The sequence below is a fragment of the Empidonax traillii genome, unplaced genomic scaffold (genome assembly GCF_003031625.1).
Source record: "Empidonax traillii isolate 1590-97213 ecotype Southwest subspecies unplaced genomic scaffold, ASM303162v1 scaffold199:size790550, whole genome shotgun sequence".
NCBI classification, from domain to species: domain Eukaryota; kingdom Metazoa; phylum Chordata; class Aves; order Passeriformes; family Tyrannidae; genus Empidonax; species Empidonax traillii.
The window spans coordinates 428,271-449,485 of record NW_020955392.1 but is presented as its reverse complement, the minus strand read 5'-3'; the positions used below and the strand labels follow the sequence as shown (position 1 = coordinate 449,485).

Genomic DNA, 21,215 nt, shown 5'->3' with positions numbered 1-21,215 from the left:
AAGCTTATTCAAATCACTGTCATGCAGGGCAAAGCCATAATCCTTTGTAGAACAGTTTTATCAAATCTCCAAGCTACATTAAATCAGATTAATAAATGAGGGGGAAAAACCCATGAAACTAGGAATTTAGTAGCTGGTGTTCCTGGAATCTGCAGGCATCATTCCCACTCCTTGTGACAGTGGACGCAGACCTGTTGCTGTATTTCATTAAAAATGTTAACAGTTATGTTGGACACTGTAAGGACTTCAAAGTTATCATTAAGGTTCACAATAGATAAATATTAACATTATGCAAAATAATACCTCAATGAAAACAGATCAAGAGCTTTTTGAAACAAATGTGACAAATAAAAGTTAGTATTTAGAGCTTAGTGATTTAGAATATTTAACTTCTAACAAAAATATTTAATAACTAGCATTTCTGTTGCCAGACCGACTGTGATATGCCTTTGAATGCAAAAATTCCTATTCCCAATTGTGGTAGGTAATGAATACTCCTTTTGAAGAGACAGCCTCACTAATTTTTATACAAATAGTATAAATACACTTTTCTAAGCAAATGGCAGATTGACAAGCTTTAAAAGGCATAAATTATCTTATCAGACATGCCTGTGATATTTGGTTGCAGAAACTTAACATTTGTAGATGCAGCAAACAGATAACTTGAGAAACAGCTTAATGAGTTTTCTTACTTGTAGCCAAGCTGTCGGCAGACTACAGCTGCATCCTTATCAGACCATCCATCATCACAAATCGTGCCCCACTGGCCGTTGATAAAAATCTCCACACGTCCTTCCTTCTTATTCTCACCATCCATCAGCCTGATGGGAGGACCTGGGAATAAATTACTGCTGTCAGCTCACAACAACAGAGGCAAGAAGTACTTCAAGTAATTTTCATTAAGTTCAGTACAGGGGGTCAACTGATGTTTATGTTAAACAAGCCCAGTATCAGCTGTTAAAGCACGCATTTTTCCTCACTGACAAAGGGAAGCAGTTTGTCCAAAGTGCAAGACAAATATCAAACACTACTGTATTTTAAATGTCAGAGTTCGTCTGGTTCCTTTATTTCATATACAGAGCTCAGAAATTGACCCCAGTGGGAACAGAACAATTCCCCAAGTAAAGGTAGAAACCACCTGAGATAATTTGATGTGATACCTGTACAAGCAGGACAGCTTTTCCTTAGAGACTTTATAAGTGAGTTTTACCTCAGTTCACAAATCCATTCTCAAACTGGTTGCTCCTGCTCCTCTTAACCACTGTCTCAGCACAAAAAGTGCAGTATTGTGTTAAACTTCGGCCATTCCATATCGTTACACATGCTGTTCTGCAGCATGGTATTACCATACTAATATCAGACTAATCAGACTAATGTCTGATTACTTTTCTAGAAATTTAAATTTATTGCTTATTCAGATATGTTCGTAATAAGAAGTCTCACTTATGTGGATTAGTCAGAGTTAATTAATCATGGTACGTTCATTGCTTGGCCTGTAGTTAAATTTTGAATCATTAGGCAAAGTACATATTTAACTCTCACTTGCGTTATAATTCCTTTACAGCATGCAAGCAATGCAAGTAGGCTTGAAACACCTATGAATACCTCTGAGGCCTCTTTATAACATTTAAGTGAGAATCACTCTCTAAATCTTTTTTTTTTTTTTTTGTATGCCATACTTTATAATCTTTAATACACTCATGAGAGTTGCTTTTTAGAATAATTAAAAAGACTGTTCCTCATTCTTCTAGCCTGTTCCTAATCTCTAAATCTGTTAGGATGAGAAATTACTTAACGGTGCTCTTAAACCAAGCAGTGTTTTGAGACATTTGCATTTGATTATTAATTCAGATAATCCAGACTCTGAATCAGCACTAGTTAAATCTGGCCTAATTCATTAATGAAACGAGGAAAGAGTTGAAAACAAAATTAAAGTCTGTTTGCTTCACATGTAATTTAAAGCATATTGTTTCTACCGGAGTTCATGCTGTCTGGGCAGTTCCATGAATTAACTTCAACCTATTTACCTACACTGGCATGATCTTACATACTGAACAAATGTTGTCATTATTGTAGTGTATTCTATCTCATTTTTAGTGTTCCTTAATATCTGTATTTCCTCAAGTCAAATCACATACTAATTTCTCATATTTTTCCACTGAATTCTTCCTTACAGGGAAAAATGCTTTTTCACATGCTAGGAAGTAATTGGTAACAACAGAGTCTTTGTCCGCTTTCCAATCAGAAATCTAGGAAATGATGGATAAACTGTCTTATTTTTTTGTTGAACTTTTGATGTTATTTTGAAAGAATAAAAATTTAGATGAAAATTATACTTCTATTAACCAGATGGAGGCATGGGATATTAATAATACTTTATTGTTATCTCATCTTCTTGTGGCTTAGAATATATATGTATTTATGAGCACAAAATTAATATAACAGTCTGGTAATGGGGGATGTGAGAATGTTACCATATGGATGTATTTAACTGAACCAGACCTCCTTCAGCTGAGATTATATTTTATAGGAATTTGAGCAAAGCAGCACAGATGGTTTGCATCTGTAAAGACAGCAGTCATGATTGAATTCCTGTTATTTTGGGGTTGAGAAAATTCTTTCTACCAAATATGATTTGACATCATCTACACATAATGGAACTGTACTGCAACATGAAACATTATCATTGCATGGTGAGAGGTCTAAAGGCTATAAAGAAAAAGGCTATAAAGAGGAAGAGACTACAAAAGTACATGTGGAAGTGCTGAATGTTGTTATAACAGGTAGCAACATCATGCAGTAAATCCATGTTGTGGTTTGTGGGATAGACCTTCAGTCTATGGTTTCCAGAGAACTTCAGGCACCCAGGCACCACGATTCCACTGCATTTCAGCAGAAGCTGGGAATCTAACTCCACTGGTTATCATTCTAATTTCAAAATCAACTACAATACTCTTGAGGTAAGCTAAATAATACTGGCAACACTTTTCTAAAAGGGAACATACTGACAAGCTACAAACTTCATGTAGCAAATTGTTAAACTTTTTCAGAACTGCTGAGCAACCCATTGTTCCCCTGTAGTTTCTACTGTGCATGTCTGATAGCCAGAATGATTGTTTAATTATCTACATAGGAATCTTTGGAATGTATTTGTATATATTTTATTCTACAGTGTCACTATGTAACTGGCATTTTTCTATAACTTCTTATCAGTCTTTTCATTCTTTTTATTTTCATGTGAGTTTTTAGGCTTTTGACATTGGAACTGACTCTTTTATCTGTGTGTGCAGTGTCATTCTGTTCTGGTCAGCAAGTGGGGCCCATTCACCTAGACACAATATAAATGATAGGCAATAGTAACAGTATTATAACAGTAACAGTGCTCAGGTATGAACTTTTGACATCAGAGAAAGTTACTTAGAGGCTGGAGACTGCTGAGTAAACTTAGTTATACCATCAGGAAGTGCAGGATAGGTCTAAAATCTCATGAAGACTGAGAGAACAGCATCTCTGGAATTTGCCGTGCGAATCTGTGTTAAGCTTTAATGTTCTGGCTGTTTATGTTCCTCTAAACAAAGTTTGATTACTTCCTGTGATCTTCATGAGAATAGTGAGGATATTTCCCTTCCTGTTCCTTCTCTGCACACATCTGACAAATACTAGGATTTTGAGCCCCCTTAAGTGTCCTGTACTTTGCTGGGATCTGTATCCACAGCAATACTCATACCATAGTTTCACCTAAGGGCTGCCTTACCGAGCAGGAGCTTCTGGCTGTCGTTATCTGGATGGCAGATGAGCCTGACATCCTCCTGATGGTTGCAGTCGTGCTTTCCCCACTCCCTCCGTGAGCACTGCAGAAGGTTTGTCTCCTTCCCGGAGCAGCTGACATCGTCCAGCCAGATAGGCCCGGAGCTTCCTTCTGAGGAGCTCTCTCTTCCCACACCTGCACTTTTTCCATACCTGCACAACACATAACGCAACATTTTGGTCCACACTGATCAGAGGACTTGTGGTGCTTCAGCACAGGAAGGAAATTAGTTATTCCTGAAGAGATAAAGGTTTCTCAAGCATTAACAGTAAACAGCGTTAACTATGACAGAGCAGGTTCGGTTACCATTAAATTCAAGGAGAGCACCATATGCCTCTTCTTTGGTAATTTTTTTTTTTTTTTTAAGGAATTACTATTACATTGATACAAACTTAAGAATGTAATACCTTTGATTAAGGCCTCTCTTTCAACCAAGCATATGGCTGTTTCACTGATTTTGAGGCTTATAGTATATCTTAGTATTATATTTAAATGCCACAGTCCAGAGAAAATGAGACAAAATCCGTTTTTGAATGTGAGCTGTTACAATCTGAAGGCAAGACAACAGTCACCTCTGAGAGTGCATCTTTGTAGCCACAGCCAGTAGGAAAAGTAGTGAAGAGTGAATTCATCAAGCTCTAATGGGATCTCTCTAAAATAGGCTTTTCAGTACATAACAGTGTTCCAGGGCCAGGCTGCGGCTTTTAATAAGGTAGTGCAGAAGGTCTGTAATTTTTAATGACTGTATGACAAGCAAAGATTTAGAAGAATCTAACTTTTATAGGTAAAATAGAATACAAAATCAGTTTTTTCTCTACAGCATATGCATTGACCTCATTTAGCCAGAAAGGTGATTGGAAGGACCTTGGTGCATAAATGCTGCTGAATTACAGTATCTGTTAAAGGTTTTGTTTCTACCTAAACTGAGGCCATAAATACCTCTAAAACTGTGGGAAGCCTGCTTTAGGGGATTTTAACTCAGTAGTTTCTGTGTAGCACTCAGCTAATATTAAAAAACCAGACTCCTGAGTAAGGTCCATGTAGGGTTTGTGTAAATGTTTGTCATCACTGTCAAGTCACAGAACCAGATATCCAATATCAAGTAATCTTACTTAAATCCCAGCTGCCGGCAAGCCACCTGTGTGTTCAGCTCTGTCCACCCATCGTCGCAGACGGTGCCCCACTGCCCACTGTGATAGACCTCCAGGCGTCCCTCGTGACTGCCTTTCCCACTTGTGAGTCTTAGTGCACCATCTGTGTCGGTAATGAGCAAGGAAAAACAAAAACAGGAGTCAGTTTTTCTTAGGTGCAGTTATTGTTCTAAACCAAAACCAGTAACATCGGGTTTACTGCATCCGATCTGAATACGAGACTCCTACATTTAATGCTGATCCCTGCGTGTCATTGGAGGGGATGACAGGCATGCCATAATGCTCCCGCTCAGCTGAGTAGGGTTGCTTAATGTAACTGCATAAGGGCACAAGGAATAGCACAAGGTATCGGTCCCCCAGGCCCTTACTACATGCCAGGTCTGCAGGAGTGGCTCAGATTACACAGTTCCACTGTACATACACCTTATCTTTCTCTTTGTATCCTGTTCTGTCCCACTGATTCCATGCTGACACGCTTACTGCCCCTGGCAGATGTGATACCCAGCTGGGGCAATGGCCCTCAGAGTAAGTGGCAGTTGGCATGTTACTGAGGAACCAGGGCCTTTTTTTGAATAATGAGATTTTCTGTACCTGTTATCCGTAGCGAATGGCTGGCTCATGTTGATACTGCCAGAACACTTCATTACTGTGAGGTTTTGTGCATCTGCAAACTTTGAAGGTTTTCTTTCCAGAGCTGTGAACTCTGCATTAGGCACTGCTTTTCTGTGTGATTTTTGATAACTGAAGTACCTGTGAGAGGTGTGCAGGAAACGCCAGCATCTTCTTTGTGGGCACAGTTGTGTTCTCGCCAGGAGCTTTTTGGACACTGTTCTATGGACAGTTCATTTCCCGTGCACTGCACTTCATCCAGCAGCACGGGGCCAGAGCCTTCTCCAAAGTAAGCCTGACCCCACGCCTTGGCAACACCCCTGTGAAAATGTAAGGAACACCCAGTCAGGAGCAAGCATGCCGAAGATTTTCCTTTTCTCTGCCTTTGGGTTTTAAAGCATAACTTTCCTAGAGGAGATTATAGATGTACAGCTTGGGTATGAGGATTCTAATTTTAATTTTAATTTAATGTTTATGGGTAGTAAAAGTAATCCGATATATATTTCTACAGCAACTTTCATCTGTTGTCCTCAAAGCACACTAATCAAATCTCAAATACCCAGATGAGGCAGATAAAAGTGATTGTTCCACATTTAGTCATGTAAAACCACAGCAAAGAGATCTTAAGTGACTTGACAACCAGTCAGCAGTAGAAATAAGAATAGAAAGCAGACCTTAGCCTTGTGTGGGGTATATTCTGTGTCAGCACAGAGGATTCTAAGCACGACAAGCTATGTACATTGAAAACACTCCATTGTTCAGCATTACAGAAATTAGGCGGTGTTTAACACTTGATGATCTATCAGGATTTCTCTGATTCTGTATAAGATACCTTATCTTTCATATGTAAATGTTTGTCATGGTTTGGTTTCTTTCCACTCAGTGGCTTCTCTGTTCATATATTCAGTCTAGTTTGAGATTTCAAGATTGAAATGCCTACCTGAATTTTTTACTGTAATGATTTACCTATCTAAAGGATTAGTTTAAATTAAGTAACATACAGTTTTCAGGGCCAAAAATATCCTCAGACACACAGCAGGCAACATTTTAGCAAAACACATAGCTTCAGTCTGAACTTAGTACCTTAAACCTTACCTTTTCTTCCAAATGACCTTCTTAATTCCAAATAACATACTAACAGATCTCTTGCTTGTATTTTTTTCCTTTAACAATGCCAAGAAGATTTTTAATAGATTGGAAATTATGTTTTTCACTGATGTTTGAAAACATTTTCTGATTGTTAAGTAACCATGCATCTTTATGTGCAGCACTAATTTACTGAGCAATGGTATTTTGCCATGCTGGTAATGGGAAAAAGAGACAAGTCATTCATCTCTCATTTTCATAAAGACTTGCTTTTCAAAGTGGTTGAAATTGTGAACCACTGGGAATTTGTATTGAGCAAAAAGTATTTATGAAATACGAATAAGCTAAATTGTCATTATTTTTCACCTATTAATGGTATATTCGTACTGTAAAGTTTTAGATTAGTGCTACAGAGGAGTTGAAGGGGTGTGGGAAGCTACTTACTGAGATGTTTTACTTTTACAATTTCTGGCACGTTTCCAGATGGATTAACAGTATGCAAATTTAGATTATTTTTAGTACTTCAAAACTGGTCTACTGCCACTGTTGGTAAGATTTCACTTCATATTAACGAGCACATGTGTTGTGACATCTTGCTTACTTAAGAAATTCTGTAAGTCTCCAGACGTGTTTCAAAGAGACTTAGCAGACTTAGCACCATCTTAATACAATTTATTTACTCAGAAAAATGAATCAAATCAGAAGCTTCTCAGAACTGCCATTTCTGATCATTAAATATAAGTAATCAAAAGTTTTAGTGTAATCAGCAAAGAGGCAGATTAAGAGCATTACACTTGTCATTACTATACAGAAATGCAAAGCAGAGCTTAGTAACTCCCCAAACCTACAGACAAAATTGTCCCTATCATATGACACTGAAAACTGGATCCTGTAAATCAGAGTTCCAGGGAATTAAAAGTAATGGCACTGTACCTAAACCTTCTATAAATAAACTTAGTGACTGCCCCATAGTATATTAGTGCGATTTTAAAGGAGCATTTTTTACAATTACGCTTGTCCTAGCTTCGGCTGTGTGTGTGATAACTCTCCTGCTTTGCTGCTGGAATGAAAACCATGTAGAAAAACAAACCCAAGGCCAAGCTGCCGGCAGACAACTTCAGCATCTGCATCATCCCACTGATCGTCACAGACTGTCCCCCACTGGCCACCATGGTAGACTTCTACTCTTCCTTCGTGGGCGTTGTTCCCTCCAGCCAGCCGGATCGGAGTAAAGACGGGGGCTGTGATCCAACACAGAATATGGAAAAGGTCATTTAGTTCCCAAAATAGAATCCCAGTAGTAAAGAAAAAGGAAGATGCTTAGTGGTTTCTCTGACATCATTCCAGAACCACACTTTATTTTTTCTAGTTAGATGGAAAACCTGAATTTAGACTTCTTAGAAATGAGTTCCCCTCAGCTCTGCTGTCACTAGCTGAAGAATATTACAGACAGGTAACTCTCTATTGATCTTGAATTACCTACGTGTGAGAGCATTCTCACAGACACTTAGTGCTGTAAGGCCAAATACTAAATCAGTCTGTAGAGCTGCATTTCTACCAGTAAGAGCAAAATTGCCTCTGTACAGGCTTGCTCCCAGAGGGTAAAACCTGAAATAAGAGGCAGAAATTAATTCATTGACATGGAAGTAGTAATTCATCCTCCTGTTTTCTCATTCCTTTCGTAATTCCAGACAGAGCAGTGAAATATCCTCAACTGGAGTCTCCCTTCAATTGTCCACATATTGTTCCCTTCCTGTTTCTGGTCTTTTCATATCAGTAACTCTCTTCTGGTGCACCAGGAAACTGTCTTGAAAGCGTCACTTTTGCACAAAGCTATAATAATGGAAACAGCTTAAAGCCATATAGAACCCCCACAATTGTTCTAATATTAACAAGGTTATTTTAAAGTTTCACCATATCTAACATATGGACAATTTGAAATATGAATAATTTTTATGTAGCCTTCCAACCAATAATTCTACTATTTCATCTATTTCTTGGCTTCAAAAAAGAAAATTGAGAGAATGTTACTGTTTCATTGTTATGAAATCTGGGGCTTTTTGCAATTACTCAAAAAGGCTGATTGCAGTGGAACCTGCAAAACTTGAAAACATTTCTAGTTTTCATTTTCTTTGGGCAAAACTATTTCTCTTGCTTTGGTCCTTAAAATTGTCTCATAGCTTAAAAAGCTTCTCCCTTCCCTCTACTCTACAGTTTCCAAAATTAAGATCAAAATGTTCTTTTAATAGTCATTTATCAAAATATTACTCATTAATAGGGGAGCTTCAGAACAGAAATGCACCTGCCTTTGGATAGGAATGTAAGTAGGAGAGGAAAAGCAGCTCAGAACTGGCTGCAGCCACACACGTTCTGGTTACAGCTGCAGACATTGCCATTGATCTGAAATATCTTAAAAACATTAATAATACTTTTTTTCCTATTAAAAAACCGTGGGGAAGATGCAATCGTACTTTAACACCCTACTTCAACCTTTCTCATAAGCTACATCTCAAAGCAGCAATTGGCTTGTAGGTTATGGAAAGGTAAAAAGTTGCTAAGCTAGTTGCTGCTTGCACAGCATAGAGGTATTTGAAGCAGTTAATGATGTGGTGATTCAATCTGTTTAATTTTCTCTTCCAAGAAATCTTAATATTTATCTTTTAAATTTTAATAACGAGTAATTACTACTACTTTTATTTAAGTAACATAAGGAGTTAACCAAACCATATGTATTTTTTTTACCCAGGGAGGAGCTACATGTGACAGCAGCTGCCATTTTTTGAGGACATGTTCCATCCTGCCCGGTGTCTTTTTCACATAACAGTATATTTTCTTCATCACCACGACAACGCACTTCGCTCCAGAAAACAGGAATAAGGCCCAGTCCAGAAAATGGTATGTGTTTTGCTGTACCCTTTTCACTGTAAGAAGAATAATCAGGATAGGATATTAGAGTGGGAGGAAGGGAAGTGGGAACATTTTCTCATCTATGAATGTTGGAGTAGGAAAGAAAGGGCTTTCTTCAGTGGAGTAAATTCATCACATTTTCATACAGTTCAGCATTGTCTTCTGCACAAAGAAAAGTAACAGATGTGACCCAGTTCTCACCATTTTGTTGTGGGATATTTTAGTACAGTGATTGTGTTGCTGCAAGGCCAGCTACATTCCTGTTCTCACAGTTCTGAACTACAAAAATCAACAGAGTCCACAGGTGATGTATAGGACCAGCCCTGCAGTTCCACTTTCAGGAGAGTTAATGCCACCTTTCACCCTTATCCTCTCCTTTACTCCATGAAAACATAGCAATGCTCTGCCTATATATGTCATATATTGTGGTTGTGATGATGGGACAGTGGAACCACCTCATACCCCATTAGATCAGGCTCATGTCCATTCTCTTCAGCCATTCCCATCCATCCAGAACATTTACAAACAGCTCCCTTTCCTTCCCATACCGAATCTACAGCAGCATTTATGGAGCCATCTTTTCTTCCATATAAAGCCCAACGAAATGAAAACAAAGCCCAAATACTGTAATATCAAAGGAACAGATGGATGGAAGCACCTGAAAATCACCAGTAGTACATAGTGAGTTCACCTGGTAGTACTTAGATCCAAATTTCTGCCAGACACTCATGATAACAGGAACTTTCAGCTCCTGTTTGCTTGGGGCTTTTTGGCCTGGATTCAGTTTTAACCCACTGCTGTTGAAAACACCAAACCACTCACCCATATTGCTGATCTGCTTTTGCTGAGAGCACTCTCATTCAGCTGAACGTTCAGGGAGTGGAAGCAGAAAGAACTTAGATGAAAATGAGGAGGGAGACAGTGCACGTAGACAGCTGAAGTCATAAGCAAAATCACAGCCTCCAGATGGCTGAACTTTTATCTCATCTAATCCTCATATTTTTATAAGTTGGCGTGGTGTGTCCAGATTAGTATTGAACATTATAAACCAGCTTAGGTTTAGTTCTGGCTAGCAGTCTTAAATAGTGGGGTAATCATGAGGAATGTCACAGTGCAAGTCTGCTCTAAAAGCCCCTTACTGCTTCTAGCAAGCAAATTCACTGCTTTGCTATGCTAGTGAAAGAAATGTTATAAAGGCAATAAAGCCAGACAAATTATGATCAAGTGTCCTGTTAATTAACTCCATTCTGGCAACAATGAGAAGCAGCTCAGTGAGGACAATGCAGAGATTTTCAGCCTGACTAATATTGCTATAGCTGTAAAATATCGCCATTTTCCAAAAAGTTAGGATGAGTCCCAGATGTTTTTTGGCAGGATAGAATGGATGATTACCAGGGTAGTCCCAGGCTCCTGAGAACCAGGAATTTTCCTATGATTAGAAGCCCATGTAGAGTCTAATTCTGGCCACATTTACATTGTTATTGATTCAGTAACCTCACTGTTCCTAATTGAGACTTACATATGTGACATCAGGATCAGACCAAAAATTTCTGTCCTTGTGGACATCTCCCAAATGTCCAGGAGAGCAGTTTTTGTTTGCCCTAAGCTTTTCTGACCTGCTCACACATTTCACTTTGAAAGCAAAGCATCTGCCCTGGACTGCTCCTCTCCAGGTGCCATATGCAGCTTTCTGATGAAATACTGCTTATCACAGCAACCTCTTTGAAGTGTAATGCGAAGGATTCTGGGGAGAACAACTTCAGCATTCAACAACTGCTTTCAAACATAAAAAGCAACCATCAAACACAAAAAGCCATGAGGATTAACACAGTAGTTTGTCCTCTATACTGAAACATTAAAAATAAGTTGACTGATTTTTACTCTGAAACTTACCCAAGTGCAAGCTGTCGACATACAACTGTTGCATCATTATTGTCCCAATGGCTCCCACAGATTGTTCCCCAGATTCCATTCAAATAAACTTCCACTGTGCCTTCAAACTCATTCTTGCCACCCTGGAGTCTCACTGACCCTAGTTTAAAAAAAAATAAAAATAAAACAGTTAAACCTCCAAGATATTCCATTGCTCAGTTAATGTATCCCACATGAAAGACTCCAAATCTCATTTTCCCTCTGCAGAGAGAGTTTCTGTGTCATGTATTAGTGAGCTGCTTCCAAGAAACACTTGGGCACACCTAACATTCTTATCCACTGATACACAAAAGGAGATAGATAACCTTATTTTTAACATTTTACTTCTTACACAGAAATTATATTTCTGAACCTTCTGATGCTACAACTTAGCTAAAAATCTAGCAAAAAAAAGTATGTATAGACTACACGTGGTCTTTTAAATGTGATTCCCTCTACCCAAATAAGTAAAAAGTGTGTATATATATATAAAAAAAAATATATATATAAATGCTCTACTTTTATCTTTCACAAAATTCCGTTGAACTTAAGGGAGTCAGAAAACAACCACATGTATTTCATAGCTCTTGCTCTGACCCCTGTAACATTATGCATGTATTAGATGTCAGCAGTTTATTTTAGCCAAAGAATGCATTTGTTCATACTTGTTCTCAGACAGAAAAATATTGGATGTAGTTCTATTAATTCACGAGAAGTCTTTAGCAAATTCTCAGACAAAGCAAGCTAAAAACATAAGGAATTGTCTAAAATAAGTGTGTGGGGGGAGAAAGCCTGCTTCTTGAGAGCTGCAGAACACAGAAATCCAAGACAATTAGCAGATGTTGCATTTTTCTATTACGGTAGTTTTACTTGGGGTGCCAGATGCATGTGCTGTTGAAGGCAGCCAAGGGCCACTGGTAAAGGTGGGCAAAAGCTGCTCCAGGTGTAACTCCACAGAAGCACAACAGAGTCCTAACAGAGCAGTAATACAACAAGAAAGAATATATTTCTGTTAAATTTTCAAACATAGCCCAACTGTATGAATTAGTATTGCCTGAAATCTCAGTTAATCCATCTGCCTCTGTTCTGTGATCTACTTAAAAATTAAAAAGTACACCATCATCCAGTTTGCAGGAGCTTTACCAGTGGGAGGAAATAGTCAATGTCTGTGCCTGCATTTCATTGTATATGTGTTCGTGTTTGGGAAAATAATAACAGTAATAGGTAGATCCACTTTTTTTTCCTCAGCTTGTGTCCTGGTTTTAGTTCAGTATATTTTATAAAACCACGAAGCCAAACGACTGCCAGATAACTCGAGGAATTAATTAACCTCAAACTTGGTTTTGGATGTTCCTTTCTGCCTCCTGTTTACTTTCTCAGCAGTAACTTACTGTGCTGTAAATTGCAAGCAACATTTATTCAGCTCATGTTACAGAGTGAGCTATCATTTCAAAGAGAGGATTACTACTGAGTCAGTTATAACAATACTGTAGACATGTTGCACATCATTTATCTGTCTTTACAATTTTTCTCTTCGTGTTTTTCTGTATGTGTCACATACAGACAGAGTCTGGAATTTTGTTTATTTCTGCTCTTCAACAGACTTTTGTGTAGACTGTTATTTTCACTTGAAACATCAACTGCAGTCATAGCAAAGTGATTCCTACATACCAGAAAGCAAGTTTGAAGATGTCATCTCCAAAAATAAGTTTATTTTAGTGCATGATTGCTTACAGTCCTGTATGACACCTACTGAAATCAATACAGTGTTTCCTGAGTACACATTACACAATGTTTCTATTCAAATATTTGAATAAGGGAGTACTTGAAGAATAAAATTCTCTTCTAAGTTCTCCATGGCAGAATTTGGCTCAGTCCTCCTTCTGTATTTACACAATTCCCAATGACAGCAGTGGAAGAATTTATTCATGTACATAGAGCAAAACATAGAGAAGGGAATTGTTAAAGGTAAATTGAAAATATTTCATCATTTAATTTAAAATATTGATTTTTACCTGATAAGTTAATCTAGAAAGAAATAAAAAGAAAGCCTATTTTTACATGTAACTAATATTAAACCTGCCATTTAATAGAGGTAACCAAATATATGGTATATGCACTTTGAAGTATGTATGAACCTGTATCATATGACGAGTCATAATTATGTAGCAAACAAATCAAAGGGCACACTAATGAGTAAATTATTTCCCTGTTGTTTACTCAAAATGTTGTGGTATTCAGACAGCTGGTAGTTATACTACCAGATCAAGAGATACATTAGCTACAGTAGCAGGGATACCTCATAAAACATAACAGGGCTTTAAAATCTGGACTTTCATTACAGTAGTTTAGTTTTCTTTTCCAACAGATAAAACTCTTACTTCATAATAAAACACAGATCTGTGTTTCCTGTGTAAAGGAAACGAGCCTGATCTGCCACTGTATATGTTTATGCTGTATTACCAAGTATCTATCTGTGTGTTAATATTTTAATTTCAAGAGAGTCAGTGTTTGTAAAATGACCAGGAAACACTTTTTCACTTTTTAGGCAGCAGGAAAACTAATATTTAGCATGATTAAAAAGATACTGGTTAATTCTTAAATTTCAGTGGCTAAGTGTTCTGCTGTTAGATTTTAGCATCTCAGGCCCATACCACACCCTGGCAGGTGTGCCTGAGGGGCTTCCTTCTGTGCTGCCCCTACAGCACAAGAACTGTGCAGAAGAGCACCTTCAGTACCTTTTAGCAAACAGGTCTGGTTAAAATGTATGCATTGGAGGCTCTAGGTTTCTGGAGTCACAGGTATAGTAGCATCTCAGTTGTTTAAGCTATAAGCTTTCATCTCTTTTAGTTCCTGAAGAAAACTAAATATGGTGGCGGTAGAGCTAATGCAGTAGTATCTACTCGCTGCTCTCCATCAACTCAGTACAGTGTCAAGCCTGTCCTTAAAGTGCTTATCAAACCTACACTGCCTCAACACCAAGGTCAGCAACAGGGAACGGGAGCACTGGGATCCAGCCCACGGCTCTCTGCCCTCCTCAGCACTGGTCAGGAAGAGGGAGGATGAGGGGAGGTGAACTGACCCCACAGGAGTTAGGAACAAGGGTGCAGGACCACAAAGCAGGCCTACTAGGCAGCTCTAGGGCACACACTGTGGTCTTAAGACAGACTTAATTCAGCCTTATATTAAAAAATACGAATCTACAACTCCTGCATTTATAAACACTAAAAAAAAATGTGTATGCATTTCTTGTAATTGTGTTCTAGCTGAGGTTACTGCTAGTCAATTCATGTTGTTTACATACAGTCTGGTAATTTTAGTTGTCCTGGTATCTGCCCAAGTCAGTCTTTCCTATCTGCTATCACTGTTTAAAGGAGATTAAGTTATACTTGCAAATGCAAGGAAGTAAGGGTATCCAGTGGGTGCTGCTGAGACTTGCTCCACAACACCTGCTATATAGGCTCAAGATGAGACACCCAGGAAAAAAGGGAGAGGAAAACCACTCAGCCAACTTTTAATTAACTCCAAAAAGCAGAGGAGCTTCAAAGAATTTGTGCTGTTGTGATTGACCTCTTTTCCTATACCATTCTCCAGAGAGAGAATCTCTCATGTCCAGAGATGCTGGATAACTTCAAACCCTGTTTTATTTTTTACATTTCACTGGGAACAAGCATTGTTACTGTGTGTGACTGAACTGCAAACAGAATGGGAATCACTCTCACTTCTGCTGTACTTGTGTTACAAGTGGGGTTTATGGTGTTGGCTAACGGTGTGCCAGTAGTTCCTTTGTAAACCTGTGTCCAAAGGTTTGCAATTTGGCTGTTAATGTAGATTGAGAAAACAGGGATCAGAAATAGAAATTGTGCCTCTCACCCCGGTGCAGTGTGCTCTGAAATGGCAGATTTAAAGCCAAGCAGAAAGCATTTTGAATATTGGAAATCTGTAAAAACAACAAACATTTTTATTTCTGCCTCAATTTCCAAGGTGTTTCAACATGGGATAGCGCCACAGAAAGGCCCTGCACTGATCATCTGCAATTCATCTCCGTTGCCTTGGAGTCAATTAGGTAAGTCCAAACTGGCATCAAGGGTGAGGGTCTCCCATTGACACATCCTGTATAATCCCATGTAATTACATTGTAACTTGTAGTATTTTAGAACACTAGTGGATGATTCATAATACATACAAGAGTCTATCCTAGCTTCAGAATGTAACTAATTCATCAGTTTCTATGGGGAACTTGTAAAAAGCTACCTGTGGTATAGGTCAAATCTAACACCAGTTCAGATCAATGGAAGCTTTTCTTCCCTCCCAGGATCGGGCTAAAATCAAAGAAATTAATCCTGTTGACTTCAGCAAAATATGGATGATGCTCAGTGCGATCAATGTACGCTGTTGTCTATCACTGTTATAATTACTTCCCCCTGGCATTTTAACCTTGAAAAACGGTGCATCCATCAGAAGTACTTTTTAAGAACTATCTTGAGAACTTCAGCAGATAGCAGTATTGCATACTCAAGGATCCTTATATTAGAACTTTCATAAATATTGTATATACTGAGTGTGTAATGTGCTGCATTGGTTCCTCTGCAGCAGTGAGATCCATCATGTCAGCAATCAATGGTTTAAGTCTCTGAAAAACTAAAGTGATCAGAGCTGGAGAAAATGAGGGATCTCATGCTGTGCAGCCCTAGTAAGAGGGGTTCCAGAGGTGCTGCTTCTTAGAAGGAAAATACGGACACTGGTGTTTCATCTTTTTTTTCCTTTAACACTATGCTAATAAAAAAAGCCAAAACCTCAAAAGGCCTTCCATCAACTGCCCGGACTATAGTATAACAGGTAGGGAGAATAATTAGTGTCCACACTATGAACCTGAGGCTTGATTCTTCTCTCACACAAGTTCAGTGAAGCCTTATTTAATTGGCATTAGCGGAATTACCCTGTGATAAAAGCAATTTAAATGGAAAGACTCTACAATCAGGCACTTCTGGAGATGTATACTTTCTTTCCAGCTCTGCCAACTGATCTGTGGCAAAGACACTTACCCTCTCTTGTATTGTTTCCTCTTTGTAATAGAAAGGAAAATAATTAACCCACTTCACTTGAAAAGGTTTAAATTACATTTGTAACAACATAGCCTGATGAACATATCATGCAGAATACTGTACATGCCATACAAACATTGTGTGGAAGCAGTTACTTACAAGCACTGAACTAGGCCTCTTGAAGCCTGAATACATTACAGGTAAATTGTTATTAGCAGTAACTAAAATACTAAATTCTGTTGGATTTATGCTGGCTCTGTGTAGAGAGCACTCTTGTATTCATTTATTTTCCTCTAACATTTCCTTGGTTATATTTTATATATATTTGTATTTGGTTTACTTGCTATCAAGGCATGAATAGGTAATATTACCCAAATGTCTCTCATTATAGAAGGAAGGAAATGAAACAACAAAATCTATTATTTTAAACTATGAAACTGATTTTAGACTGGCACCGTGTAGTTTAATTGCAAAGAGGCTTTTACTTTTTAATTTTTCATTGTTAATGTTTAAATATAAAGCAGTTTAATATATACACATGCACAAAGTGTAGCCAATTAACTTTGCAGGTAAGTCTTAATATTTAAGCTAGAAAAGCCTGGAGATTTACAGTTAAGCCTTTGAACATGGTATCGTATTCCATTATTGCAGGTGCCTAATACCAAGGGTGGGCTTCCTCGGCCCAGGTACTGAAACAGCAGGTCAGTCTGACCTTCTCTAGCCATAAACTGCATCCTAACATTGCCTTGCTGGCATTCCTTTGCTTCTTGCAAGAAAGGAAAGTACTTCAGGAGGAATGTTATAGTAATGTTTGTTTCTGGGGAAATGGCTTGATTTATTTCCATGATCCTCTGTGAGCCACCTCACAAACTCTCTACTTCTTTCCTATTGTCCCCACGAAGGCTTTAGGGCAGAGGTCTGCCCTGGTGATGTCACTGAATGTTTACTGCTGAGTCCAGCAGGAACTGATGACCCTTCCATTAGAAAGTCTTGGCTATTTTTCAGTAGCCATGTCCTCCCCCTTAGCAGGGGCCAACCTGGATTTCCTTTTTCGGGGGGAACAAAGCAGCAATCTGAAAAGACTGAAGAAACAAGACTAACCCAAATCATGCAGTATTTTTGGTGGTTTTTTACTTATATCCCCTTCATGTTGAACTTAGAGGGGATTCTGGAACTAATTTACTTTAGGAAGTGCAAGATTGGGTTCTTAGCAATAATCTGCTGTGTTCTTCTTCACTATTAGATTAGACCAAGTCCTCACAAAGTATTCTGGGAACCAGACTGAAGAATTCTGAAAAAGGCTATTAATATGTTGGGCTAATTTAGAGAAGGAACTGTGGGACCCTTTTCAAAAGTGAGACCAGTTAAAGGGCATGAAGTCTTCTGGATTATTTTTCATCTGTGTCTAGTTATCTCTTTTCTCTTCCATGCCATGAGCTGCCTGGTATTCTTTCTAGGGAAACATCTGTACTGCATAACATCATTCTGTCTTCTGGAAGGAGTACAACATTTCGCTTGGAACATGGCTTTACAAGCTACTTTTTTTTTAATGTGTAAATGATCGATATGGACCTTGGTGCCTCCATATCCTCATCCTGTGATATTTTATACCAAATTGTATAATTATCACATTGTTCAAATTATCATCTTTTTTTCACACATTTTCTGTGGCTATTGTTGGAAGAGAAACATAACAATCCTTTTCAGTAATTTGAAATCAAATTAATAAAAAACCACAACAAACCCAAGTTCCACGAGAACAAATTATTATTAAAAATATTAATGATCAACTTCCTTGCTGACCTTGCGCTATTACAAAATATATAAAAGGAAGGGCAACAAAGCAGGGAATTTTAATTTTTGTTGCAATGATTAGGGTTGATTATTTTTAGTATAGATAGGATATATCCTTATATAGGTGGGAGATAATATCAGAGTGATGCAGGAGAAAATGTGAAGTCATTCAAAGCCAGACTGTGCATATATACGTTTAATGTCAATACTGATGAAATGTAAAGCTGATCAAGGGCTGAATGCTGAAATTGCTGCTCAGTCTTTACACACTGAAAACTTCCCCTGAAGTCAGGGGGAGTTCAGCTGGCAGTGTGTGGGGAGGGGGCACAGGTCTCTTGGCTCCATTCACAAGTGTCCTTGAGCACCATCGCTAACTTGTGAGCCCCAAGATAGGGAGTAAAAAAAGACATAATGTGTGAGCAGATCGCCTTTAGAGCAAAGCATCCTTCTGCCACTTGGTCTACTTCTGTAGACCAAGCACTTCCCAGAGAAGTGCACCCGGTTACAAAGAAGGGAATGCCAGCCAGCCTTGGCTAACTGAGCCGAGTTGAACACTCACAGCACAGCTTCGAAACGCGACTTGCCCACAATTAGAAAATTGCGGCGGAATAACCTCAGGTGGGACCTTGGTCCTTCCGCTGCATCCGCTGATGCACAAGTTTAACTCTCCTTTAGGAACAGCTTCGGCTGTCACGTTGGCAAAGGGTGACCATCCTCCCGTTCCCCGTTCCCTCAGCGACGGGGAACCGGGTCCGGGATGGGAGATGAGAACGCCGCCGCCCGGCCAAGGCTCTCTCAGTCTCTCTGAGTCTCTCCCCATCCCGCGGTCCCCGCGCACCCTCCCGCTGCGCTCCCCGCCGCCCCGTCCGCACTCACCTCGCTCGCAGCCGGCGCGGCCCCTGCCGGTCCCGGGGGCGCAGCCGGGCCGCCCCTCGGCGCCGGGCAGGACGCAGGAGCTGCGGCGGCCCCGCGGCGCCCGGCCCGCCGCTCCCCGCCTCGGCAGCGCGGCCGCCGCCGGTGCCCAGGGGCGCTGGGCCGCGGGGAAGCCCCCGGCGGGGCAGCCGGCGGGGGGCTGCGGGGGGCGGGCGGCCGGGAGGCTGGCGGAGACTTGCCCCGGCCCGCGGGCTCCGGGCAGCGTCCCTATCACCAGCGCCACCACGAAGCCGGCCAATGTCATGGTGCCAGTCCCGCCGGCTCGGGTCCATCTCCCCCTCTCATCGCGCCCGGGATGCGAGGGGGGAAGGCGGGGCCGCGGCGTCCCGCTAATCCCCCTCGCCGCACACTCCTCCCGCGGGGGCAGGGCGAGCGGGGCGCGGGGAGCCGCGCAGCCCCGCCGATGCCGCCTGCCTACCTGCCGCAGCCTGCACAGCGCGGAGGAGAGCGGCCGCCCGGGCACCCCCGTGCCTCCCCGCGCCCTCCCCCCCGGGTTCTGCGCTGCCCGCGGTCCCGCCGCAGCCCCGCAGGCTCACCCCGCTTCTCTCTCGGACTTGGGGCTCCCCTACCAGCCACCTTCTCGGCCCGCCGCTGTGTCTCCCCCGACCTCCGACAGCCTCACAAAGAGCAGAAGGAGCCCGGGCAAAGCCTGGCCTGGGGGAGCGCATCTTCGGGGCTAGATGGTCAAAACGGACCCGCAGGGCGGCTGGGGCGGCACAGGGATGGAGAGATCCCCAGACGTGTCAGCGGGGAACAAAGGGGCTGGAAACAAATGCCGTGAAATGTCTTCGAGGGTTTAGCATTATCCCAGCCCCATGTGCTCTGAATAGTAATCTGCTTATTCCCAACCACTGCCGAGGTCTGCATGACCTGATCAGCTGTGATTTCCCTTTTCCACCGGGATGGCTGTCAGTTACTTTTGCTTCTGTGTATCATAGTGTTTAGCTTTTAATTTTGATTAATTATTTTTTTAATTCACCTCTGGTTTTAATCTATGCTGTTCATATATTGTAAAGTCCAGTTCTGTCTGATGGAGTGCACACCCTTTATTTGGCAATTTGTCACTGGTGTGAGTCTGTAGATTCACATCTCCATAGGACCTTTTTTCCTCTCCCGTTTTTTTGTCTGGAATGTGTTAATTTGGTTTCTGAGAGAGCACATTTGTATTTCCACAACTTTTCGTTGTGACTGGAGTCTAAAAGAAAGAGGGTGCTTCCTGCTTCCCATGTACAGGGATCTCCAGTAAACAGTGTTCCTTCCCTTAGAAGCCTCCAAGCTGTTCAAAAGGTGCAAAATGCAACTTTATCAGTTTAAGGTTTTTGTTTATAAGAACAAAAGAGCTCCAGTGCTAAGGAAAACAGGTCCCACGGTGTTTGGGATTACTTGTATTCACTTCAGTTCTGCTCATCTGTGGTTAATTTCTTATTGCAGCATTACAGTGTATATTTTAATCACTCACAAAGTTAAAGAATACTCTGTTGGGGTTTCTACAGCAACATGATAACTATGCAATCACTTTGTCTCTTGCACTTCTTTGTGGATAGAAGCACACAGATTGTTCTTTCTTGCTGAGGTTTCTTCTGGGGATATGTATATGCATTAGTTTAGAAAACATCAGGACTAGCAAGAGTTTAATTTGTTTTCAAAATATTTGAATATATACAAGATGTTAGCCTAAAAACAACTCATTATGACCGTTTTTAAATTGTCTGAAATTCAGTTTCTGTCATGACAAGTTGGTTGCTTTTATCCTTTGGAAGGACCGGTTAAAAGCATGCTCAGCCTAGCTGGTTAAGGCTTCCTTCATTGCCTAGTAAACACTTCTTGGCATCACAGTAGCAGCAATATTTCATTTTCCCCGACCTAAGCTCTTTTTCTGCCCCCCCTGTAGCCTGGAAGGGTTCTGCTGATCAGCACAGGGGAGAGAGAACAAATGAGTGTGATGAATCTTGCAAAACGCTTGAGGCAAAG

The 21,215-nt window shown here is 40.4% G+C and overlaps 1 protein-coding gene across 1 annotated transcript in view; it reads right to left on the bottom strand.

The window, feature by feature from the left end:
• PRSS12 (serine protease 12) overlaps nucleotides 1-19,537 on the bottom strand; it is a 32,799-nt gene extending 13,262 nt beyond the window's left edge. Inside the window, exons 1-8 of the mRNA XM_027886975.1 lie at nucleotides 19,188-19,537; nucleotides 11,455-11,593; nucleotides 9,397-9,575; nucleotides 7,745-7,895; nucleotides 5,710-5,888; nucleotides 4,921-5,062; nucleotides 3,755-3,960; nucleotides 693-834 (exon numbers count right to left, since the gene is read on the bottom strand). Coding sequence (XP_027742776.1) covers nucleotides 693-834; nucleotides 3,755-3,960; nucleotides 4,921-5,062; nucleotides 5,710-5,888; nucleotides 7,745-7,895; nucleotides 9,397-9,575; nucleotides 11,455-11,593; nucleotides 19,188-19,488 — 1,439 coding nt within the window. The 5' untranslated portion in view covers nucleotides 19,489-19,537. The remainder of the gene's footprint in view (nucleotides 1-692; nucleotides 835-3,754; nucleotides 3,961-4,920; nucleotides 5,063-5,709; nucleotides 5,889-7,744; nucleotides 7,896-9,396; nucleotides 9,576-11,454; nucleotides 11,594-19,187) is intronic.
• Between the last annotated feature and the right edge of the window lie 1,678 nt (nucleotides 19,538-21,215).